This window comes from Phaethon aethereus, assembly GCF_964289735.1.
Source record: "Phaethon aethereus genome assembly, chromosome: 2".
Classification (NCBI taxonomy): Eukaryota; Metazoa; Chordata; class Aves; order Phaethontiformes; family Phaethontidae; genus Phaethon; species Phaethon aethereus.
The window spans coordinates 149,590,995-149,618,635 of record NC_138582.1 but is presented as its reverse complement, the minus strand read 5'-3'; the positions used below and the strand labels follow the sequence as shown (position 1 = coordinate 149,618,635).

Here is a 27,641-nt window from a genome sequence, read left to right as displayed (position 1 = left end):
ATCTTCTCCAAGTGTGTTTAATACAATGAAAATGTAGTATTTTAGGATTCAAATTTCCTTGTAAAGGATGGAATAATCACTGATGGGGGGGTGTTCTCACTTTCCCTCTATTTAAGTTGGTGTCAACAAACTATTAAATTTTCAGGAAGTCTTATTTCATACTGAAATGTATATAATATTTCAGAATACAGGCAATATTAGGGTGGGCAGATACAATGTGGGAAGATAATTGTATTTTATTACCTGTAGAAAAAAACAAACAGAATAATTACAAAGAATAAAAGCTGCATCAGGGCTGACCTACAATAGGGACTTTATAGCTGAGCTTTGCAGAAGGAATTAAAGTAAAATCTGGAAATTTCTTGTACCTTTTAACTGTGTAATCTTTCACCAGACAGCTTGAAGATTTTCAGTAAGGATCAGCAGAGTTTCTGTCACATTAATGCTTCACTATTCCTACCGGGAATTAAACACAGACTCGAGAGAAAACTGTTACTTGTAGTCCTTCTTTAATTTTTTGAATATATATGGAAAAATATAAATCATTGTCCACAGCCATGCACATGTCCCCTCCATTATGAAGTTTGTATTATTTGAACTATGGAGGAAACCTAAGAAGTTAAGTTTGAGACAAAGAAATCTGTCAGGGAGAAAATAGAATATTATCTCCAAAAATGAGCAGATATGATGATGTAATAGAACAAGAATTTCAAAGATGGGACTTAGAAGAGTCAAAGCTAATTTTTGTGAGGAGCCTTTGTGTGTGAATTCTAGGACTAAACAGCAAGTTCTCCCTGAGGATATCTAGAGGAACTTTAACAGGACAGATTTAGAGACGGTGACTCTTACTTCATATTTCAAACACTGATGCAGTAGCCTTGGAAAGTGTGGCTAGGAAGGATGTGGCAGTAAGGACACCAGCAGCCTCATTGTAAGGTACCTGCAAATGCTAAACATGTTAACGAACATATTCTGAAATGTAATTAACAGTATTGTTACAGTCGTATCCTGAGCAATATTTGGAATTTTGTGTACAGTAAAATTGCATTATTAAAACAGAAGAATCAGAAGCTGCAGCTTAGTTTGTGGGTACATCTTATGTTACATTTATAAATAAGCTACAGGCTTGGGGAGGAGTGGCTGGAGAGCTGCCTGGCGGAAAGGGACCTGCGGGTGCTGGTTGACAGCTGGCTGAATACGAGCCAGCAGTGTGCCCAGGTGGCCAAGAAGGCCAACAGCGTCCTGACCTGTATCAGCAATAGTGTGGCCAGCAGGACTAGAGAAGTGATTGTGCCCCTGTACTCGGCACTGATGAGGCCGCACCTCAAATACTGTGTTCAGTTTTGGGCCCCTCACTACAAGAAGGATGCTGAGGTGCTTGAGCATGTCCAGAGAAGGGCAACAAAGCTGGTGAGGGGTCTGGAGCACAAGTCTTATGAGGAGCGGTTGAGGGAACTGTAGTTGTTCAGTTTGGAGAAGAGGAGGTTGAGGGGAGACTTCATCGCTCCCTGCAACTACCTGAAAAGGGGTTGTGGCAAGGTGGGTGTTGGTTTCTTCTGCCAAGTAACTAGTTATAGGACGAGAGGAAATGGCCTCAAGTTGCGCCAGGGGAGGTTTAGATTGGATATTAGGAAAAATTTCTTCACTGAGAGAAGAGTGATCAAGCATTGGAACAGGCTGCCCAGAGAGATGGTGGAGTCACCACCACTGGAAGTGTTCAAAAAACGTGTAGACGTGGCACTTCAGGATATGGTTTAGTGGGCATGGTGGTGTTGGGTTGATGGTTGGACTTGATGATCTTAAAGGTCTTTTTCAACCTTAATGATTCTGTGAAAAACAACGAAGAAAATATTTTGCTTATTTCAGTTCTTTACCAGCAGATTTTAAAAACTAAAAGAAGATGTCTTTTTTCCCCAAAATATCTTTCCAACATGAAGTTGAAGAGTATCTCACCAAAGTGTTCAGAAATAATGAGGTATGTGAAATAGATACTACTAATCATCAACAAATTTTCACTAATTGAACACTGTTAATATTACTTTGATTTAATATTACTTTGATTTAATATTTTGTATGACTTTAATACCTTGTAATAAGGTATTGTCTTTGTATTAGGCAGAGATTTTATATATAGTTCTATTTAAAATATTAAATTAGTCTTTATGCCTGTGGGGTCAAAGTAACACAAAAATATTTAAACTAAACTTAGCATAAATCTGAGACTTCAGTTTTGCATCCCACTGAAGAATGATCACAGAGAAAATTAACCACTTATTAACCACATAATATTGACAAGAAATACTCCCTTACCCCAGTATAGAACCAAAAATACTATAGCCAATCTATGAATTCCTGATGTCAAAGGACATGAAAATGATGGGTTTGTATATTGGGATAAGAGTTATTAATTCATAGTTTTGAATCTACTCTTCCATCTCCTTAGGACTGTTCTTTGTACAGTATCACAGAGCTCACTAGCAGTTACTTTTGGTACTTGCTGCAGCCTGTTTACAATGATCTTGCTCATAGGACTGTTTTTCCAACAAGTCCTTTTCAAGAAATTTGTGAGGTTTTCACTGGAATTAGGCCTCCAGACATAGACATTCCTCACTATTGCACACCACACAACCATATTCCTCCATTTGTACAGGATGTTTATTCAGTGCTTTTTTTGCACTGAGCAAGAGGCTGCTGTGTGAATCTCTTTAATATAAAATCTCTTCTTTCACTTTCAGCTTATCACTGCTTTAGGTACACAGGAGGTGGAGAGTAAATATCAATCTCTGTTAAGTCATCTATCTCATCCACCAGGTTTCACAACTGTTAGAGTTAATACCCACTTGGCCTCAGTGAAACACGTGAAAAAATTGCTGTTTGAAGAGATGCAGAAGGTTTGTGCAATTTCTTTGTTACAGCAAAAATAACAGGATATTTCATCTTTTGCCTGATTATGAAAGCTTTTCATTACTGGAAACTGTTCCTTAATTTAATACATGTCCACTAGTATTAACATTATGCGGTCATATTGATTTCCTTTCAGCTTTAAATGTTGAATGAAAATTCATTGTCTAGCAGTATTCCTCATCCAATACCTCCAAGAAAGGCAATAACAGAGGGCAAAGACAACAAACTTTTTCATATGGCAGATCCGACCTTAGATAGGATTGGGGTAGTAGTGTAGTAAATACTGTAAAGGCATTGTAAGTCTACAGAAGATGGTAGGTAGAAAGAGATAAAAACCGTAGTGCAGTATGCTGTGTTCAGCATGTTTAGAGCATTTTTATTTAAGATTAAAGGAGAATGGCTGCTTGTCTCATTACACAAACTGTTTAGGAAAGTGATAAAATCTGTATTACAGTTTTAGAAACTGGAGCCAGCATGATGCCCTGCAGCTGCTTTATTTTCTTTTTTTAACCTGTTTTTGATCTTTATATAATTTTCTGGATTTTTACTTACCTTAATTAAACATTTATTTTTCTGATAATATGTAAGCCATTATGTTGAAGAAGTAGATTAGTTTGAAACTCTATCCTACGTCTTCACTCTGTCTAAAAAGACCCATTTCTTCTTTAAGTAAATTATTAATGCTAGTGGGTGTACAGGGAGCTATTGCATGACAGGAGCCAAGATGCAGAGGCAGTTGACAGTATTCTGGTGGCTGGAATGGTAATCTGTTATGCTAATTTTAGCTTGATTGTAGAAATCTGGAAATGGGTATTGCAGTATGATATTTTGCTTCAAGGGAAAATGCTTTCCTGAAAACTGAATTAAGACTGGCTTTTCATAAACTTTTTGTGTTTTGAGTTGTGGTTATTTTAGAAAAAGAAACTACATAACAATTTTTAACAAAAGTATGCTTATGCATTTTTTTTCTTTCTTAAGTGAAAATACCTATTTATCAGATGCAAACTAATTTATGGTTTTGCATGTTTTAAGGTTATGTTTTAGAAGGATCAGGTGAGAAGACATTGTCTTTTTGAAGTCCAGGAACAGTTTTAAAATGGCAAGCTGTCATTTTTTTCAACTATATTCAGAACTTGGCTCTCAATACCCAATCAAAGTTAGGCTGAAAAGAAAAATAAAAAGTATTACCAACCTGGCATATTAAGTAAGACTGGCAATACATGACTAGAGTTAAACAGTGGTTTATAATTAATAACATCAAAAAGATGACACAGGTTAGACCCAAGCTTCTCTGATGGTGTTACTGTGATCTGATGACAACTTGACACAACCTTCTTCCAGAAGAAATCAAAAACCATTGGTAGGATTATGAGTGTCAGAACACTGTCCCAGTCCCTGAAGTCAGTTTTCAGTGAATGCCTTTACGGCCTTGTTATTTCTCAATTTAATAATTGTTTAGTCTTTTACAGCAGTATTTTTAATATGGAGTGTCTCCTTACACACTATTTCCCAACCTCTCTTAACTCTTTTCACTACATTTGTTTTCTGTACTCTACAGCTATAGATTATGAATGGAAAAATAGCTTTCAGTCTAATTAAATACTTATATATTAGGTTTTTTAGCATTCCTTAATAATTATGTTTTTTAATGAAACAGCAATTTAAAGGACTATGTGTTCCAGTTCTTGAGCACCCAAAACTCCAGGACATCTTATTAATTCCTGTCATTGGACCCAGGTTTGCAATTTTCAGTCTTTAGCCTTAAAATGTCATAACATATTTTACTTATAGATTTCTTCTTAAGCAGTTATGATAACTAACTCACTCATGATCAATGAAGCACAACTTAATTTATATTAAGACCTAGTGGACAGTCCATATCCTAACCAGGTGGGAGTTTTAGTCCTTAAAAGATGTAAGAAAACATAGAGAGCGTTCTCTCGTTATTTATGAGATTAACTTTTTATAGGGAAAATGTAACAGAAGTCCATCCTCTCTGGAAAGTCAGGTAGGTGGCAGACAGAAGATAGAACTATAGGTGGAAGATAGAACTATAGCTAAATAGAGGCAGGGTTTTCTTCCACTGGAATCAAGTCCAGAACAAGATTTAGGGAGACTGGATCAATAATGCTGAGAGGATTCCTGAGTCAATTTTATCCCCTACAAAATGACTATTTGTTCTTCATTCTTAAGATATGTTTGGGTATTTCCCATGTTATATCTGTGTCTGCCCCTATGGAGTTTCATCATTGCTTTATTGAATTTACTGAGGGCCATTTTATTTAAAGTATCTTGTTCATAATGAAGACTAACATACTTCAGATTCAGTTTATATCGTGGTTAGGTAGAGATTGGTAAAAGGTAGTACTAGTTTGTAAATGATGTACACTCTAAAATAGCATTTAGTGCTTTTATTTATTCTTCATTCATTCATTTAATTCTCTTTTGTAGTATCTTTCTGAACATTCTGTTCTCTGTATTTTCAAATATGTTTACACTTTAGTAAGTTGGTGTAACTATCTCCTTCACAATTCTTACTGGCAAAGTTCCTTGCACCTGGTTATACATTTATTATAAAAGTACTTAGCAGTTGTTAAACACAAAAAATCACTTTACAATCATCTGGCCTAGGAAGGTATAGAGAATTATTTCTCCATCCCAGTATAATTTATTTGTATTCCTGTGTCAACAGGCAGAATGTGTCAGAATCTGCTTTATTTTGAGGACTAGTTTCCTTCTTGGCTCTTTCCTTTGATCCTCTGGGATTAAAAGAAATCTTTTAAATGTAATACATGATAGTTAACTATTTTTTCTATTATATTGTAACAAAAGCAGTATTTATGAACTAGAGTTTACTTAGGGGGTATTTGGGTTTTTTTCAGTATACTTTTTTTTTTTTTTAGTTGAACTACATGTTGTATTTTTAGGCGAGATTTGAAAAAACATGCATCGGAAGTCATTGTTGGAGCCCACTGTGGATATGCAGTACTTCGAGGAGCACATGTTTATGTCCCTGGGATCATATCTACCTCAAGATGTAAGAGTTCTCTAAATAAACCCTTTTGAGTTGTAAAGAGGATGGAAAAAATGTCACCACTTGATGACAATTTCCAATAAACAGTATCATTAATTTTTTTCTATTCACAGCTGAAATTAATCTTACCATTGTAATTTATGGGGAATACATTTTTTTAAAGTTTTTCTGGCTTTTTTGGGAGTTTTTCACTATTTTTGCATTAGACTTGTAATAAGGTATATGTAGTTATTTCTCACCTGGCCTGTTTGAAGTTCCTTTCTCCATACATAATTCCTAGCTGCAGCATTAGTTCTCAAGGATTTCATTTTCTTGTTTTCATTTGAAAATCTTTTTAAAGAGTATGTTCAAAGTAAAACCTGGCTTTTAAAGAGATTTTTTACTACTGAATACTGTAACTTTTAATATGGATGTTCAGTAGAATAAAGTCACAGAAGTTTGCTGCTTTCCAGTCATCAAAAAAAAAAAAAAAAAAGGAATGCTACAATAGATACATCTGGATGGTAACTGGATGTATGTTGATTATTTATTAGATACTGTTTCCAGCTACGTTATTTCTTCATTCAGGCACAAAGGCACTTGCCTTCATGATCCTGTCAGATCTACGTTACAGATCTCACAAAACAGATTTGTAATCCATTGGTGATTTATTTGATATTGTTTGTGTATGAAAGTTCTATTAAAAAGTTTTTTTTCTATTGATGAGAAAAAAACTTCAATTTTAATGTTAGATTAAGAAATGGAAACTTTTGTTTCAATGCCTATGAGACAAGATAAAAAAATCTACATATACATGCTTAGTGTTCAGCAGCCTATTTATTTATTCATTTATTAAAGATAAAATTAACTTTATGTGAAACCAGTATAATTTTGGATGATTCACCTCATTATTCTATTGTGATGAGATCTACTAATCATCATGGTTCTTATTATTAAACAAAGTGAGTCAGTTAAGCATTTATCTAGCCACTTAACTTCATTCCCCTTCAGGAATAAATCTTCACGAAGTTTTAAGCATGTGCTTAAGTCCAATTCACTGAACAGGAATGTTTTTCAATCTAGGACTTCATAATGAAATAAGTATATTGCCGTAGCGGTTGTTGAAACTGCTTATTTAGACAACCTCATAAATATTCAAATCCCTCTTTGAGTCAACTAGTGATTTATCATAATTGCTGCATGTTATTATGCATGCAACATCAACTCAAAAGAAAAGATACTATAAAACTTTAGAAACACTTCAGGGGAATTGCAGATAGGAAAATAACATAAAATAAAAGGGCATGCTACCCACTTGAGGCCAAATATAATAAGGCTGTATTAAGCACAGATGGCCTAACTAGGAGAAAAAAAAGAGTATGGCAAGAACACCCATTTAATCACTGAACTTGCAACCCAAATGAGAGTAAACTAATTATCAGGGGGCTTTGAGTTTAATTTAACTAATCAAACTCTAAGCTTTATGTTTATGGAATGCCAATATAAGCTACAAAAAGCTTAAGAACTGCACACAATACTAATGCAGTTTGAAAGGAGGGTTGTCAGCAGAATGAAATAAAGTCCTTTATGTTTGAATACTGCAAAAAATCATATATGCAAATGATATATATGCTTGGTGGAAGAGTTAAATTGCTGCAAGTTTTTATTCAGTGAACTTTAAGTAGAGGAGCAGTAGGCTATCATGTAATCTTTTGTTTCACATTGTATAAAAAGAAGCTATGTAAAAAAAGAAATGTTTAGTGGCTACCCAACAAATATTACCATTTAAGTATTCAGGGCATTTGTGCAGGCCACTTGAAAATGGAAAAAAAGATTCCTAAATACAATTCAAAGAAATCTTGGGAAGCTGAACTGCTATTAGTCTTACTTGTCATATTTTCTGGTTGCTCCAGCCAGTCAGAGACACATCAGAAATGTAATTTTGGGAAATTTTTTATTGCTGTCAGTGGAGGCCTTTATTCTTAAGCATATTTTTTAGCCAGTCAGTGCACAGAGCTTGCTCACTGTTCTACAAAATCACCTAAACGATCCACCTTTTCCATCTTTTTTTGTTCTAGCTGAGAAAGTTTGTTAAGTCCCTAGGACTACACTTCTAGTGTTTGGTGTGTATTTCCATATTTTACTGATCTGGAGGGTTTTAATTTGAGATGTAAAAGTCTTTTAGGGGATTATTAAGGCCAGCAGTTCCTTTAAAAGGAAGAGAGCCACTAGAAAAATTGTTTCAACAACAGTATATAATCACTTCTATCAAAGCAATAGAGAAAAAGCAGCTATAGCTATGTTCTACCTAGCTATTTGAGAGGTCATGAGACAAATTTAGTATTGTCTTTGTATAGTAAGTGTGAACCAGTGTTGTTTGATGTACTTTTTGTGCTTGGAGCACACACAGAGGACTAAATCCTGAAGAGTGTGCTTAAAACTTATGGGTTACCATGCAGTGATAAAATAAATAAAATGAAGATTTGTTTAGCCTCTTTAAAAACAAGACATGCTGTCTGATTTGTAACCTTGTGTCTCTTAATAGCTCTAGTCATTTGGTAGCCATCATTCACATACACACTTTCAAGCCTAGTATCAGTTAATATTTATTTTTGATTATTAAGGAAGTTTAAATTGTGCTATGATATAGGAGTCGAAGTAAGTAGTCTACTGAAAATCCTAAATTACTTGGTTACTGCTGTCTTGTCAAGTATGATATTAATCTCAACATTTCCATTCTTCTTTACGCAGTTATGAAAGCTGGAGATCTGGTCTCAGTGTATTCAGATATTGAAGGGAAATGTAAAAGAGGAGCCAAAGAATTTGAAGGAGTGAAAGTTTTCCTTGGAAATGGGATTTCAGAACTGAGTCGCAGTGAAATCTTTAGTTCAAGTGGCCCATTGAAGTAAGTCCATTGTAACTGCAATCTCCACCTACAACTTTGCAAAGGGGAGGAAGAAGATGGGAAGACATTTTGAAATGTTCTGTACCCTATGTGAAACCACAGGATGTCTTTCACAGACCTGTGTTGCATGTTGGGATTTCCAGCATTTTTCGGGAAGTGTTAGTTTCTGGGAATATAATAGAATTGTGCCTCTTGCTGTCTTCTGGAACTTCACAACTAAGGTAGCGGCAATGTGATGGCAGTTATCATTAAAGTACTACAATAAGTATTAGCGGACTCAACATTTAGTTTCATAGTGGTATCCAGATACTAGTTTACTTGAGAGGTAGGAGGAAATGAATGGGAGCCTTTTCATAATTTATGCTTAGCATATGACTTCAATAATACAAAACAAACAAGTGAAAAACATTCTCACTGTGGCAAAATGGCATTTGGGTAAATTGTTCTGTACCACTTTCCTATTTGGATGGAACAGAGGTGCAGCCTTGTCGATTTCTCCATCTTCTAAAAATATTTGTAGGGGCTTTTTTTGGTGGGGCAGTGGAGAGAACATAAGGTCAGATATCTTAAAAAAAATTGATGGCATTTGCCAAGGTTATCTATTTCAAGATTACTTGCTTTTCTATTTTGTTGCCAAAGTGTATGGTTTGTTCCGCTTCTGTCATCTAAAACACACATGAAAAGCAGTGTAGAAGAGCATGGATATCAAATTAATGACCAAGACTTTACATTCCAAAAAGAAACTACAAAAGATCCAGTAAACAAGATTGTATTGTCAGAGGATTTCTGATTTATTAGAGCTTAAATATAGTAGAAGTAGTGGTAGGATATACCTGCTGAGTTGATGACATGGAATGGCAGTATGTAACACTAAATCTGGTGTCTGCAAGTTTGCTTTCCATATCCGTCTTGTTGGACTCTGCAGTGCATATGCAAAATAATACTTATTTATGTTATCTTCAGTAATCTATTGTTTTTTGACTCAGTATTGTTTTTTCTTGTTTTTATTGTTGTCCATTTCCTTGTACATTTGTCTTAATGAAATCTGTGCCAGAACTTAATCCATATTTAAAGCTTCTAGGTCACTTCTAAGTTCAAACCTTTGCTTTGCAGGCAAATCAATGTTCCTGTTAGGCTTTTGAAATAGAATTTCTTTAGTTATTTGACTGAAATCTCAGACTGGCTAGAAAAATGGAGGAAAATCTAAGCAGAAAATCGTATACCAGTGCCCTAGTGCACCCACGGCTAGGCAAAAGCAGTTATGGATAGAAATTAACATATTTAAATCTGTTTTTATGCATTTCCTTACATTATCAAGATTTTACATTATCTCATTATGTCTTGTGTACAAAAACGATAAATTTGCTGTATGCAGTTTTTACAGATAGTTCCAATTTATAATGTAGCACATTTTTTGTTATGGTTTACCCAACTTAATGGTATAATTTTAAAGAATATCAGATTACAAAATTGTAAATATATTTTTCTCAGTTGATTTATAAGTGCTTTCATTTTTGTAAGATTATTGTTTCAATTTGTAAGTGTAATGATTTTAATTGACTACTGTTAAAAAATATAAATCTGAGTAGCTGAGATTTTTTTTTTTTTCCCTGTGTTTTTCAGTGGGATGGGCGTAAAAATGATAGAGCCAGTCTATCTTAGTCCTTCATTTGACAATGTGCTCCCCAGTCATTTGTTTTTACAGGTATGTTGGGTTTTTTTTTACCAAAGTAAAAGTCTATACTATTTGCAGAATAATGAATATCCTCTAAGCACACATTAATACCTTATATATTCATTGTGTATAATGGCACCTAATTTACTCTTTGTATTTAAAGAAAACAAAGTGTTTAGAATGAAGTCAGTATCTACATGTAGGTGGTTTAACCATACTGCGTCTGAGATATAAGGGACTCCAAAGTGGCTTAGGAGATATTAACTTCAAAACTTAGAAATTCTTTTTGCACTTATACTCTGCATAGAACTTTTAGTTTTTGGAATCTGTCTATTAACTCTGAAATATGAACCTCTTTCAGGGTACATCCTTCTGTAGATAATCAGGAATATCTCCAAATATTAGGTTGACTTTAAGTTGAATAGAAAAATCCATATCTTTTTAGCCCTAATGAAAAAAATCTACCCGAACAAAATAACCATGAAAAATCTTTCAGTAGCACAGCTTTTACTACTTCTTACCATAAAGCTGTACAGCTTCCAAGGTATCACAAATTTTTTTGTATTTTTTGTTATAAAACTTAAGAACTTATTTCAAGCTAGCTTTTCCTTTCACGCCTTTAATATTTGTGACACCTTTCCTCCCCAATAAAACTAATTAAAAGCAATAATCAGACATGACAATTTGCCAGCTGTGCTATGTTGAAACAGGATGATGAAATTACCAATCTTTCTAGTTTTCTTAGATCAGGTAAAATTCTTGATTTCAGTTTGCTGCCATAAAAAGATAAGGTAAACACCTAAATTAGATTTCTAAGACAATTAGAGTGCCAATAATGGTATTGTATTTCTTTGATATAAATATGATGATTTAGACACGGGGTTTAAAACAAAATCAAGCTGTCCAGCCTTCAAAAAAAAGAAGTTATTTTAATCTTTAAAGCAGATGTCAATTTTATCTCAAATAAAACCTTGTTAAGTAGGAGCTAGCCAAAGACAACATGTAGTAAAGACAAATTTAAAAGGTTTTTATACCTTTGTGTTGAACCAAGTTAGAAGAGAATCTTTCAGAATATTTCCATATTGTGTAAAATGCAATACTGTGCACAATTATTGTGTATTATTTCTCTTCAGTGCATCTGTTTTGTTTATAATATTAAGATAGCTGTTCGGCTTCTTGGTACCTTAATTCTGCAAGTTTAAACTCCTCCCTATTGGTCTTACTGTTCGTTACTATACTACAACAGTATGTTCATATAGTAAATGTTCCAATAAACAGGTCAATATAAAATATTTGTAATATACAGAGTTGCTCTGTGTCTGTGACAGTATCAGCTTATTTTATTTTGACTTTCAGCAGTGTAGTCTCTGTAGTCATGAACCCTTAAGCTTCAGTTATAGGTACTCATATATAGCTTTAAATAAAAAAGGAGCCACTGCAGACTTCTGACCTATTCTGTCTCTTTTCTATAACCCAAATGGTTCATTTTCTGTTAAGGAACTGACAGCAATATCATAGGTATCTTCATTGCTGAACGAATTTTTCTTTCAACAAGTTTGTCATTCCTTAATACAGGACTTGATACAGGACATAAGGTTTGAATTCTCCCATATTTGTTTTTATGATAGAACTTGCCTTCTGTGGTTGTGAGCCATATTTTAAACCCTCAACCAGGAGAGAGAATTTTGGATATGTGTGCTGCACCTGGAGGAAAAACAACCCATCTTGCAACATTAATGCATGACCAGGTAAGAGAAATCACTGAGCATTTTCTGTCTCAGTGAGGAAAGTCTGACCACTGTTCATTTGCACAGCTCACTTCATTTAGCTGTAGAATGCACAGATAATTTACAGCAGCAAACAATTAATATTTGAACGTTCTGCTAACCAATATATTTTGCTACACGTCAGAGTTACTGAAATGGGCACAGACTATCTCTATCAAATAGTCATCATCACATTTAAAACCTTATTTGCTGCAAATTGACCTATTGAAATATGTTTGATTTCACTTTTTAAATGTTACTGACTTATTTGTAATGGAAGAATTCGTAACACACAAGGCAAAGTTATGCAGGAATAAGCTGGATGAAACTGAGCATACATGGAAATCAGGGTTTTCTACTGTGTGCCAAAAGAATGCACAACTCTGTACAAAAACATACTTGAAATGTTCCTAATCCAATTAACTTTCTTCTTGGTAAAAATTGTCAATTATGCAGTACAGTTACGATCTTGGACTGAATTTCTAGTCTGAATTGTCATTCTAAGGTACAAGGTCACAAACCCAAAAATATCTCATGAGAAAGTAACAATATGAGAAGAAACAAAAAAATATTTAGGGAAAGACAGAGGAAAATAACACACAAGCCAAAAAGAATGTGGATATCGGAATAACAATTTGCATATATTAAATTGTTGTATGCAAAATGAAAGACAGAAATGCAGGTTACTCCATTCTAGCAGAGAGGGGAAAAATGTGTAATGTTTCCTCTAAAAATTTTGTAAGGCATTATTATTTTCATTGGAATATGGTTATTAGAATATATAAAATTATTTAGAAATGTTGCAGTTACATTATATGGCACTTCAATCATCTGTGCATTAGTGGGAAGGTAGAGTGTGTAATGATGTGTATGTATTTAGAAAAGACATGTATGCAGTTCTGTGACAGTTTGCTTATTGAAGTGTTTCTTCCCTCAGTATGGAAAGTTTGCAAACATTCATTAAACATGCATTAGACAGTCATTAGACATTTATTAGATAGATTTATAAAGCTTCCAGTAAAAAATTTCTGTGTCATAAATAAAAGAAGTCTGTAAAAGCATGTATTTCTCTCATGGATTCATTTACATCTATACTTTTTCCATCTCTGTATGTACATTTTATATAACTTTGCATAACTTTTTTTCCGTAGTCATTTTAAGTAATTGGATTGTGCTTACCTCCAGCTGAAGTGGTAAAGATTAAGAATACAGATGCCAAAATTTATCTGAATTGGTTTTCCTTTTCTGAATATATAATTTTAACATAAGACACGGAAAAAATATATTGGTAAATTTGCACTGCTTTTTGGTTCTTAAATGTTTTCTGTACTAAATTTCCATAGACAGTATATTAAATCATTAACATTTCAGAATATTTGAATCAGTCATATTTTTTTTATTTAATTGTAAAAATTAGTATATTGGTTTTAGATGAGATTATTGAAATGTAAAATTACTCTTTATTGTTAAGAGCTTTGAAATAGGAATTGGGAATAGTTAAAGTTTGAGAATTTATTATCTGGATCTCAGTCCAGACCACCATTTTTTCTAGATGTCTTTGAGGAAGTTGTTCTGGCAGTGGCTACCATGGCCCAGGGTGGGAAGAACTGTTGTCTTCCAGCTTGTTCTTTTTTTCTGAGAGTCTCTCAGAAGGACTTACCTCTTTATATCCACAGTACATCACACATGCAGCAAGCTCACTGTTTTAGGAACAGATCCAACTTTCAAGCACAAGGGCAACAGGTTGAATGGTGATAGCAGCAGTAGCACATGGTCATTGAGTGCTCCTGTAAGAGGTGATTTGGCTCACAGTAGCTGAAGTAGCTCACAATGACACCATTGCCACAGCACAAATAATTTTATACGTCTCAGTTCTAGACCTGCACGTTGGCTAACATGACATGCAGTCAACAGATTATCTTTACTGAAGTTTGGTGGGGTTTTTTTTGGTTGGTTTGTTTTTTTTTTTTTTACACTGTCTTAGTCACGTTACCCTTCCAGAAGTCTCTAGAGAGCCACCACCAGGTAGGAAAAAGTTGTCATGTTTTCTCAGCAGCTTCTATTTGCTATAGCAAGTCTATCTTTTTTGCAAGATAGTATAACTGTTCTGGATTTTACTGATGCTACTGCTTTGTTTCCTTTGTGTTTACAGATTTCATCTAGCAGATAGTGGTGTGTGTCTGTTTTGATTTATCTTGGGAGAGGAAAAGAGAAATCCTATTCTTACATAAAAGGAATAATGTGTAATTGTGATTCCCCTCCCCCCATATCTAAATTTATTCCAGTATTTACAGTATTTCCCGAAGTAACTTGAGTGACAACTACTGCAAGTCTAACAGTATGTTATGAGACTGAGCAAGCCAGAGGCGTGACTGTGGGCCTCATTTTCTCAGTCCCGAGTTGTATGTGATCATGTTTCCTACCACCTCCATGCAAATTTAAAACCTGTTGACCTATTTTACCATGTATTTGAGACTTCCACCCAAATTATTACATTTTACCTAACTTAGTGCCCAGTAAAACAGTTCAAAGCAAAAAGAAACAAACAAAAAAACCACTTGCCAAAAGTCAGACATTATAGGGTACCTTAGGGAATGACTGTGCCAAGCAGCTAGTGCCAGTCAGAATGCGTGCAGCTTCAAACTAACATCTAGCTTAATGCAGGTATCATGGAAAATAATGGGGGAACAAGGACTACTGGAGTGTGGATTTAAGAATAATAAAATTCTGTAGGGAAAACTAAGCTTCATTAATTACACTGCTCATGGGGTGGGGGGAGGCTATCAAGAACTGCACATTCATTTAATCCCTATTGATAAAAACTTTGGGTTTTTTTCAGGGTGAAGTAATAGCCATGGACAAGATTGCTAAAAAGGTCAAAAAAATTAAGCAGAACGCTGAATTGCTACAGTTGAATTGCATTAAGGCCTTTTGCTATGATGGAACAAAGGCACTTTCAGTTGAGAAGAGAGAGGATGAACAAGGTAAAGTAAACAACTTCGGTAGTAGTAGCTTTTGGAAGAAAATAGTAATCTGTTTTGCACTAATAGTATTAAACTTCCCACAGGTTTACAAGTCCTTAAAACCTTGGCAGATATCTAAGTTGCTTCAGCACTGTGAGTGCTCTTTTATTTTCTACTCTTTGTTATTATCAGCTTCTCCATGAAGCAAATAGAAAACTCAAACTGTCTGTCCTTATCACAAGCTATGATGCTCAAAGGAAATGCATTTCTTTCTCAGATAATATCAAAGACTGAAGAAGCCTTAAAACTTCTTTCGTGATAACGTTTAACCCCATACTCTGAATTGTTTGACTTAGTGTGAGAAAAAAATTATTTTTGCTTGGCTTTGCTGCCTCAGAATCCTCATCTGTAAAATGGGGTTATTAATACCTAACTCCCAGGAGTGCTGCAAGGTTTAGTTCATTGATGTTTATTCAGCTGTTCAGGGGAAGGTTCTATAGAAGCAGAGTGTATTATTTTAAGTTAATTTCATTTGCTTTTCTGAAGTGCTGTATTTGTGATACTGGTTCTGTTCCCATGATGGAACGATTTAAATGGTATCTGCTATCTTGATTATTTTTAGTTTGTTGTGCAAAGTATGCTGTTCTTTCTCACTCTATTTTATCCCAGCTGCTGGTTAGCCTACGTAGGAATCAGGCTGCATAGTTCCCCTTCCTTGTCCCTATGCCTTGTAGTTATTCCTGCTTTGGAGGAATAAAGGTACTCTTAATAGTCTTTCTATGAACATAAAATACTATAGGTGGTATGTAGCACTTTGATGAACAAGAGCTAGCTGTAATGCTGAGAGATCATGAAGACTTTTCTGTACATCCCTGCAAGTAAGACATGTTGTATTTTGAATGTTGCAGTAATGGATCCGAAGTAGATAAATCAGATGATAGACACATTTTGTAGTGCTGGAACAAGCTAGGTAGCAGTAGTATGAAGTCACTCGCTTGTTTCCACTTTCCACTAAATTGAGTATTTGAGGAACAGGAGGAGAAAAGGAAGTAAAGCATGTATATGGCTCTCTTCCTCATTAGTTACTCACAGATACATGTATGGACCCACTTCTGTCTTGGCAATGCTGAGCTGAAGAGTCTCTCTAGCACTAAGGCAATAGAAACTTTTGGGCTGTTGAGCCAATGGGATTCAGATGAAAGGATAGACTCTGCATATAGAAGTTACATATTCTCTATCCTATCCAGGTAGTATTCAGAAATTGTTCTTGTCCTCACAGTCCTTGTTTACTGAATCGTTCTGCTGTGGAGACAGCATGTGTCATGCATTAGAACTTGTAATATTTCATGTTATTAAGAAGTGCTTTGTTTTCTACAGATATATATGCATTGCAAGAAATAGTTATTGTACAGACAGTCCAATTATTATTATTTAAGGCAATCTTAATGGTTAACTACAGGCTTCTCTCAGTAAAGACTTGCACACTTGGTTCAGTTATGAGCTGACTGTGGTTCATTACAGCCTGTATGTACAACTCTGTACCCAGCACCTCTGACCAATCATATTTCAACATTTTTGTTTGATTACTTTTACATTTTACTTTCAAATTATTAAATTAAGGTTAAAATTATTATTGCCTAAAGGGATCAAGCATTGTTTGAGCTCACAGAACTAAAACTGTTTAGTTTTCTGGGAAATGAAATGTACCAGCAGCAGACTTGTCTCTAGCTGGGATTTCTTTTGCAGACACTATCTATAGAACATAAATATTTTCTGTCAAGGAAGCAGTATCATCTTGTCCTTATCTATGGTGAAGTCTCAAGGAAAGAAACAAACACATTTTACGTTACTATCTGCTTTTTACAGAAGGACCTCCATTCTTACCAGAGTCATTTGATCGAATTCTTCTTGATGCTCCATGTAGTGGAATGGGACAGAGACCAAACATGGCTTATTCCTCAACTTTAAAGGAAGTGACCTCTTATCAGCCACTACAGCGCAAACTTTTCACTGTGGTATGTAGTAATCATTGAGTAGATAAGCTAAATTGAACATAAATGCTTTTGCAGCATAAAACTTCATACCAAAAAATGGTGCCTCATTTTCCCTACCTTTTTAGCAGTTAAGTAAAGAAGATAGTGTTAGAATTCTGTTAACCTCTCAGCTCCACCATATCTGTTGCTAGGTAAAGTCAGTTCTCTGGAGCGTGGGAAAGGTATATATAAGCCATAGTAAATAAAAACCTTTGTATGTGTGTTTTTATTCCTTCAGTTTCAACAGTTCAGATTCAGAATAATCGCAAGGGTCTAAGTCACAGAGCAGGTTAAAGTCTTTTCTCTGCAGCAGCACAGACTCTTCACTGCATAGAAGAAGATTCCCATGCAGTGGTGCTGTGAGGTACTGCGTGGGCTACGAGATGGAGTACAGAGCCAGCAGGCCTTATTACAACTTTTCATGCTAGTAGGAGTGTGCTTGGGCTTACGCTGAAAGACAAGATTTCATGAAACTTGTCTAAATCTGAATTATACATATTCAAAATGAAGCACAGCTTGAAAAGCAGCCTAGAAATACCTTCCATGCCAAATATACAGAAACAGTTGACATCTAGTATCGCTGATAAAAATATTGTGTATCCATGGTTGGCAGCAGGTGATGAAAACAGAACTGATCTATCTGGGGTATGCAGAGCTGTACAAATAACAAACCTTACAAGGTGAATCGTCTCAATGGTGTTAATAAACTGCATGAGCTATAATGCTGATTTGGAAAGAAGAACTTTTCTAATCCATGGGATCCTTTGCTGTATTCGCTGAGAAGAATTAGTAGCCTAATGCCTGTCTTACACAGAAAGATTTGAGATTAATTAAGTGCTGAGTTTTAATATTATAACTTAATGGTTTCTTGATTAATGTTGCTTAATATAAAAATTTTTGCATTTTAAAATAATTTGAACTATTGTTAATTTCTCCCTGTAGGCAGTAAAATTGCTGAAGCCAGGAGGTGTTTTAGTATATAGTACATGTACGATTACACTCTCTGAAAATGAGGAACAAGTTGCTTGGGCCCTGAAAACTTTTCCATGCCTCCAGCTTCAGCCACAGGTAATAGTATTTCCAGGGTACTTCACACAATCCAGTGAGCTTGTTTTGGCACTGTAAAGTTACACACTATATTTACTATCAATAAATCTCTTTTTCACTGCAGACAATTTTAACTGCTGTGGATAGAAATAACGTAAGGATTTCTAAGGCTCTTTTAAATCTATTGTCGTGTTTAATTAAGCTTCATTTAGGGATCACTAAGTAGTTTCCCACTGTGTACTGTGGTTGTTTTGATTTGTACAACAGTCATTTAAAACACAACAGGGACAAAAGATAGTTAAGACAGGTTAAAATTTATCTTGCAATTGTTCTTTAATACATATATTTTATTCTCATTTTTTGCACATTCACAAGAGAGGGGGAAAATTCACAGGAGAGGAGGAAAATAAAAAATGGCATTTTTTATTAATGCCACTGAAGTAGTGAAGATTTGCATAAAGTATGGGAGATAAATGGAAAGAACCTTGTGTTTTGAGGAAGGAAGATTTTATATGTATGGGAGCTATTTTTGCGTTATGTAAAGGAATGAGGGAATAAATTTATTTCGGGCTCAGTGGCCCAAGAATGTACCTTGTCTTTTTTGGACTCAGTGCCTACCATTAAGATGTCTGGGAGGAGGTAATATTTAGGGAGGTACTACAATTTTTTATCTACGCCGTATAAGTTTCAAAAATATCTGTTACCTTTATTAGTACCTTGAGAGAGTTTATCATCAGACCATATGCATCTCCCTTCCTCTTTGCTGATGTGATGAGTTGGGAGGGTTGATTATTTATCATCATAGCTTTGAGGAAACATCTAACTGATACCTGTTTAGCTTACTTAGACATTCTGTGATGACTTGTACCCATCTTAAGAAATTTAGATGCATCTTTTAACTGAAATTAAAAAATACATATACAATAGGTGTACAATGAGAAATTATAGGAAGGCTGGTAAAGATTCAACAGAACTGAAGCTTTTCTGAAAAGACTGTATGCCAGGATTCTTCTGCCTGCCCTCTCAGCATCCACTTACTAGGAATTTTTCAGTTCCAGCTGTTTCAACCAAGTTTATATATTTTACCTAACAGCATAAAAATGTTCTCGATAGAATGAAAAAGCAAAACACAAGCTCTATTAACTCAAACGCAAGATTAATTCTGTTTTAATAGATCTTCTCTCGCCAGTAATGCCAGTCTTGACTAAAGCACTAGTTTTCACACACAAATGCTCAAACTGTAAAAATCAAGCTTTTGTGTATAGTATATTTTAGATGAGATGGCATTGAACTGTTTACCCACAGATAGTTTATAGTATCTTATAATCAGATCCCCAGTAGTGTAAACTAAGGTGATCTTTCCCAGTGAATAGGAAACTGGAGTCTGGGGTCGACTTACCTCGTGTTCCTTTATGTATTTCCCATATTCTTTAGTCTCTCAGTGGACACCTCCTTATATACCCAGTCCACTGTCTCCCATTTTCTCAGTTTGGCAACAGATGCTGGAATCACGTTGAGTAAGGAAAAAACAGGAGATAAAGCCATAAGCATTGATCTTGTAGGTGGAAGTTACTGCACGGCAGCTGATCCTTTGTCTGTGCAGATGTACGTACTTCCTTTTAGGGGTTTACAAAGGAGATACTGTATTATCAGCTTAAATGCAGTAACTTCACTGGAAGGAAAAGGGAAAAGGTAGAGGAAAAAATTGGTCTTTGAGCAAGTCGCTTGACCCTATGTAATACTGTTTTCCCTAGACTTTTACCTTTCCGTTCTTCTATTACATTACTTCAAGTTGCTACCCCTGTCTCCCTTTCATGTTATTTATTCTCGATTTGCAATGGACACCTCTTTTTGTCTCTTACCTGGAAAGCACTGCAATCCTGCTGAGGGAAAGGGAGAGAAGAATCAGGCTGCAACCTCTTGGCTGCCCAGCTTTACAGCACACAGTACTTTATTAAGCAACTACCTCGCATCATGTGCTGACTGGGTGAGCTCATGTGTTAGCAAAGTGTGATGGCTCAAAAATACTCTGCTGTAGGCTGCACTATAGACTACGCTAGACTAGATTTACAAAGGACATCTATTTTTGATATTGCAATGCCAGCTTTTGCATGGTTCTATCTCCTTGCTGAACACATTGAAAGAACAATCCACCTAACAATTTGATTTTTTTCCAGGAATCGGTATATTCAATAAAAAGCAGTCAGGGCTACTCACAGGAAATGCTGAGAAAAGGGCTGGGAGTTTAAGCCCTTCTCTCCAGGATTTTGATGCCAAATGTCATCTCCTGAATTCAGATACCTAAGCTGTTCCTTTCTTTCTTTCTCTGCCTCATATACATACACATGAAACAGTAGTCCCATTTACCTATTAGTCTAATTGTATGACACAGAAAATCTGAAGCTCGGATTTTTCTGCTGCATCATCTTCCAAAATGATGCCTCTTCAGGCAGCGAAGTATTCTGGATTGGGACTTTCAGTCTCTCCAGTTGAAGTTTTTAATGTAAAGAATCCAGGTATTTCTACTACTGTTACTGAGCATATTAGTAACTAAGGAATCGCTACTATCTTTGACTTAAATCATAGCTGTTAGTCAGTACACAGAAGCACTGCATCATCTAAAAGTGGCAACCTAAACCCTTTACACCTTCTTATCGTCTGGTGTAACAGCTTTCTTGTGACGTTTCAGTCCCTTGAGTAATGAATTTAGACCTGTACACCCGTCCACAGTAAGTGCTCTAAACTACTGGGCTGAAGTGGATTAGGGGCACCACCACCTCCTCAAAGTACTTTGGACCTCATATATATGCTTGTATACATACTGGCCAGGTGAAGACATGAGAAGAAGGGCCACATTACTTCTAAATCCTCTCCTGGTGTGAATGACATAAACCGAACTTGTCCACATGAACAGTTACGCAGCTCTGCATGTACTCAGCGGAATACATTTAGGGCTTAAGTAGTACTTAAGAACTTTACTGATGCAATATTTGCTTTTTTTTGTTACTCAAAGGAACCTCACATTGGAGGAGAAGGCATGAGGGGAGCTGGACTGTCGCTTGATCAGTTGAAGCTGCTGCAGAGATTTGATCCATCTGCTGCGACGTTGCAAGGAATGGATATTAATTCTTTGCAAGGTTCCAGGGAAGATGATCTGATTTCACTGGCAAATAAGGACTGTATAGGATTTTTTATTGCAAGATTTATTAAATCGAACAGTAAATAAGCATTTAGGAATGCAGCTTGAAAAAAAATACCTCTGTGAGTCTAAGAACAGCTCAGATGTGAAGCGTGTTTCGTACTGCCACGACGTTGCCAAGCCAACGGGCTGACGGCAGGGTTGCTATGGGAGCAGTGGGAAGGAGCCACAGGTTGTGGAAAGAAAGTCATGGTTGGGGGAAGGGCAGTATCATTTTTAAGTCTCCATTTGCCATCGTATTTACAGGTCCGTACATGAATGACAAGTATGTTCACTCATACTGCTGTCTTTTCTACCTTTCCCCATGGAAACTACGCTTATCTAGTGCAGCAAGCGTAGCAACAGGGTTTCTCTGGGAGGGGAACTAAGTTACTTTATGAAATGCAAACATAAATAAAACAGGCGAGAATTATTACCACGAATTTTGGAAAAGGAAGTTTCTATGGAGGATTACCAGCAGTTAATGTTTCATTAAATAGTGCTTTATGAACTGTAACATTGTACAAAGAACTTTTATAAATTGATACTTAGAACCTCATTTCTCTTTTATTTTAATACAAGCAAGATTCTCTGTACACATAGTATATACACAAAATACGATTAGGCTTTGTAGCATGTCTTTTATAGCAGCATGAATATATTAAACCATCTCACTCTGGGAATGTAAATAAATATTGTTTCAACATCAAACTTCCCATGCATAAACTGTATTGGTTCTGAAATAGCCTATTGGACTGGCTGACAAGTGACAATTTTAAAATCAAACATTTGCAACAGAAGGGGCTACACTCGTGATTATTATATCGAAAGACAGAAAACAATGCATAATACCATATGAAATGTTGCAAATCACCCTTTCAAACAACTAAGAATATTAAATCTTTATTGGTCAGAAAGCATCACCGCCTAAAATCATATGAAAATTAAAACTGGGGAAGCATGCTAATGAGAACTGCCTTACTACACTGCTCAAAGTTTTAATAATCTAAATTTCTTAAAGGTGTATTTGAAAATTCTGCTTCAGTTCCAGATACGTTCTCCATATGAACAGTATTCTCTTTTCGCAGTACTGCTGGAACTGACAATAGCACTAAAATTAGAGGGAAGAGGTAAGTACAATTCAAAAACATAAACTGACATCTGCGTTTGTTTTGTTATTTCCCTCTCACTCATCAATTTCCAGTTTTTAAAAGCATTGTATGAAAAAAGTCTGTCTGTTCACACGCAACTATTTGGTTGTAATAAGAAGAGCAATACTTCTTTTATAATTTGTCTTTATACTGCCAGAAGTGCTTTTGCATTTGCTCACAATCAAAAGGATTTATACAATTCTGTTTCTCAGTAGCCTGGTTGCTTACTTGTATTTGCTATGAATGTTTTGTTATCGAAACAAACGTCCCTTCTTCAGTTCTGCCAAGGTTGGCTAGTACATCCTCTGCAAGGCCTGTCCTAGCAGGATAGGAGGATGGCATTCTTGTCTACTTTTGTTGGTCACTCCTTGCCATTAACCACAACACGCCTAAAGAATATTTAAAGTAATTTTGTGTCATCAGTAGTAGGTGCGAGATCCTATTTAGAATCATGAGAGCTCCTACTATAAATTACAGTCTTTTTAGTCTTAAATTTGGCTAAAATAATTACTTGCTAACAAAAGGGATTAGTCTTATTGTAAGTACATGTTGAAATCTTTAACTCAGTGCTAGTAAAAAAGCATTTTCTTTTTGCAGAATATGTAAATTCTGTAAACATTAATCAGCACACATAGATTATATACTGAAATTTGCATATGCATATAAAGTAAGGATATTTGCCTCCAGTTTCAGTAGCAGGATTTGTGCAATGCTGAATTTGAAAGAATTAAGGTTGCTGACTTTTTAGTGGAAGATTAGTTGAGACTTTCCCAAATTTCTTTAGTTTTGAATGATAAGCAGGCGATCTCACTTGATTTTATACGAGAAATTTCTTGGGGGGGGGGGGGCAACTGACTTGTATTTGATTCCAGTGTAATTGCAGACCAGACTTCACCTGAAAGATATTACTGATATCTGAACTTTAACTACTAGAGTTGTTTCTGCAAAAGTCAACTGCTAGAACTAAAAGAACACTTAGCATATTAAAGGGATAAGCCTCAGCTGTTTCCCCTAGGCCCTGCTCTCTGTTGGTAATAGGAGAGCAGCAGGGGAGACACTTGTCCGTCAGGCAGTTCAGAACAGAAACTCAATTAAGATGCTACAAATCATCCCTTGAAGGAGACAGTGTCCTTCCTTTGACTACAGGGTTGGCTAAGTTAGATGACTAAAGTTGGATGGATGCCCTTCTTTTTTTCCTCTTCTCTTCCAATCTTACTGTGACTTCAACTGGAAGTGCAGGAATACTTTCTCATTGCCGCAATTTTGATGTATGGTGTATATATATTTTTAATACATAATAGGATTACTTTCCTGATCAGAATGCTTTACACACTGAATCATTATGCTTCAGTGTTTGGTGCTGAAGCACAACTGAATATATATGTATTTATATATATACTATATGAGATATTTAGATACTAAATTTAAAAAAGTTGTTGTCATTGTAATGAAAGATTAACCCTACAAAATAGATAATTAGGCATGCAGTCAGATCCTGTCTTTAAGAAAGTCTGAAAAGTAGTTTTCTCTATTTGCAGAAATAGTGATCAGCAATAGTGCCAAATCTAAATATTTATTCTTGGTCAATATAAAGGTATTAAAATATGCAGCCTAGTATAGTATGAAATTATTATACAGCTTTTTCCTGCTTCAGTGTCATGGAGTCCACCAATTTTTAGATCATAGGATTTCATATGCTTTTTAAGGAAAAGAGTATTTTAGTAAGAAATAGGCTGGTGATGGCGATCGATAAGAAATTACTTCGGAGTGGGTAGTTAAACATAAAAAGGTGGTTCTTTATATTTTAAATTGTTCATGATTAGAAAATTTACAAGCAAATGCAATTTTGTACTGCTAGAATTCACTGCAGAGTAGGTAAGCAAGATAGATAAAAGTGGCAAGAATAGAGTAAGAAAAGAGAACACAGATGAATTAGAAGAACGAGCTTAATCTCTATTATATCTGATATAAATCTTTTTTGGGGCTGTGTAGGAACACATCTCTAGGGTGGTAAGTTATAAAAAGAAACTGTCTATAAAACTACCGTAAGCTCATATGTAATGGTTTGTTATATAAAAGTGGGGAAATAAATTACAGACAAATTGCAAAGCAAAAAATTCAACTGAATAGCATTTGCTTAAAAACATTCACAATAAAAATGTCATTCACATATTTTACAGATGATAGAAGAACTAAAATTTTGGTGAAAGATCTGCAATAAAGTAATAAATACAAGTAAATGTACACCAGAAATGTTATATTACACTCTGAAAAATAATTTCTCTGTTCTTCCTCTAGACTATGTAATAAAGTTTTTTGCAGTGTGCTTTATTTTCATAGACGAAATAGAATTAAAGTCAAAAGCATTTGGGAAATAGCTTTCAGCCTGATGTGTTAAAGCAATCAGAGATCAAACGTAACCATAAACCAAAATAAATCTTGACGAGGCTTTAGTAACGAACACAGGCGGTGGTTTACACTAACCTTTTTACTTTGGACAGACACTGATTAAAAGCAGTCACACCACTCGCTGCATTCCAGCTAAGGGAATAGTAATGGACGACCTTAAAGCCTCTGCAGGTGTCACAGAATGTGAATATGACTTTAGAAACCAACGGAGCTTAGAAATGATAATTACTAACAAATTCATAAATGACAGTAAGTATTAAGGGGCAGGGTGTTAGACCTGGGTGGGAACTGCATGTATAGGGTGAGTAACCAGATACGCAGGGAGAAGTGAAAATAGGTCTCTATTTCTATTCAGGCTTTGATGAGCAGAATTTAATTTCCTTATCCTCCATTTATAATAAGGGCTATATGTTAAGACTTTACAGATTTCTGTGAAAACAGGCACTCCACTCAGGCTTGTTGTGGCTTTAAAACCGGTCTTCATTAATTAGGGCCAAATCCTTAGGAGAAACTAACTATTTAGTTTTACACCTTGAGAAGCAAAGCTTGTGGAACTCTTCTCAAATTCTGAACTCCTGATGCCATTGTGTCCTGATGCCAGACACACAATATGAATTCATGAGTATTCTAGAATTTTTTTTTTTAATTTTCAGGCAGTGATTTATGGATCAATTTAAAAAGTTTCTTTCAGCTCTTAACTCTTACTGATGCTGCCTTTGTGCACAAGCCTGTTTGCTTATTCATCCCCACTGTCCTGTCCCTTAACAGGTCTGGAGACCGTTACTCTCGCCTCCTTGCAGTCCCTCCTTGAGAATTCTTTCTTCCATGATGTCTGTGTGACACTAAGCAACTGATAAAAGATAGACTCGGGCTGCTGAACAGCAGTGATGTGTATTCATTTGAAAAGACATACAAAAATAAGGTTAACATCTAACATACATACACGTAAATGTTAAAATGCACTCCATTCCTTCCATGTACTGAAATTCTTTAGAAAAATATAAAGTGAGAGCTGTCAAGACCTATGTATCATTTAATTATTTTATCTTCCTCCCTTCTGTCTCACTGGATTTATTATCTATTTAGCTCATATGAATAGAAATTTTACAGGTTGTTTTGTACCACACATACATAAGATGACTCTGGAGCTCACTGGGACCTCTACCATTCCTCAGATTCAAAGCTCCTGAAACCAGATACAGAAATACGAATTCATTAGTATCCTAATGCAGACAATAATATTAAACTTTCTATTGGCAAAACTTTGCAAAGACGTTTCATCACAATAACCTTTGATATGTCCTCCAGTTGGAGTATTTTTAAAGCTTCTTATTGAAATAATTCTGTTAAAGTGCTTTTCAAAGTAATGTTCAGCAGGCAGGTGGTATTGTGCAATATTTGTACTACAAGCTCACATTACAAATGATTTTTCACTCTTAAAAACAATAACTGAAGGAAAGTGTCTTAGCAAGGCTAATAAAAAACCTACTGAGTGAGTCTGCCTAAGAAATGCATGTGTTTGTTAGTATGTTGTCTGTACGTAATTAGCAGCACTACACAAAACATAATTCTCTCATTAGTTTGATTGGGACGTGCCTTTTTTTGTGACAAGCTATTTATATTCCATAAAGGCCATACTTAAATACTAGGGCTTGGGCTATGCTCTTTATTTTCTCATTTATTTGTCTATACATGGCTACCTACTCCACGGTTTTCATACACTACTCAGAGCTTTGAAATGCTGCCAAATGTTCCTTTAAAAATACTTTTAAAAAGGTGGAAAATAAACAATCTGTGGAGCAAAAGTTAAAAAAAAAAAAAAAGGAACAAAAAAATTCAAGGTATTGGAGTGGAATCCACAGATCACTTGGAGGACATAGCTGTCATGTAACAGCTGTAGGGACAACAGCATTTACTGAAGCTGGTAAAATAGCTAAAGCCAGGCTATATAGAGCAAGACAATATAACTTCTCTTCCATTTACTCTTCCCATTTACATGTGATCTGATATGATTCAAACAACACAGTCTTTCAATGCCATTTTCCAGTAATATCCTGAAAATCCCTTCATATCAAAAGTCACTGTTTATATACTCTCATATATCCATTCAGTAATACAACAGATCTACTTACCTATGCTCCCTTTGTCTACAAAGTCCTTTAGTGATGTTTAGAAAAATGCTGAGAATTTTATTTCTAGAAAAATACCCTTTTCCTTGTGTTTTCCACAGTTCATGCTTTAAGCCAAATACTTGATTATTTGGCTTGAATAAGCCAAATAAGCCACTTGAATAACCACAATACTCAGCAGTACTGGGAGGAATGGCCAGATATCTGACAGCAGAATTTCACACTTTCACATTGTTGTAAAAAATGCATATAAAGCATCAGGGAGAGGGGCAGAAGAGGGAAAGGGAGGACAGATTATGTTTAAGGGAGTTAAAACTGAATTGCTTAGATGCTGGAATAGGAGATGGGAGAAAACATGCACCTGCCATATACCTTACCCATTTCACTAAAATGATACTCAAAATCAGGCAATGCTGATATTCCCAGAACTAAAACAATAAATAAAAAGAACTTCCAGCTAAATTAATT

The 27,641-nt window shown here is 35.3% G+C and overlaps 1 protein-coding gene across 1 annotated transcript; it reads left to right on the top strand.

Annotated features, from left to right (window-relative positions):
• Positions 1-1,900: 1,900 nt before the first annotated feature.
• NSUN6 (NOP2/Sun RNA methyltransferase 6) lies at positions 1,901-21,532 on the top strand (the record flags this gene model as incomplete). The annotated part of the gene is made up of 11 exons (XM_081996813.1): positions 1,901-1,975; positions 2,736-2,891; positions 4,562-4,641; positions 5,832-5,941; positions 8,669-8,822; positions 10,446-10,527; positions 12,126-12,245; positions 15,103-15,247; positions 17,093-17,241; positions 18,202-18,327; positions 21,320-21,532. 11 exons carry the CDS (start codon positions 1,901-1,903, stop codon positions 21,530-21,532), a joined length of 1,410 nt encoding a protein of 469 aa, XP_081852939.1.
• Between the last annotated feature and the right edge of the window lie 6,109 nt (positions 21,533-27,641).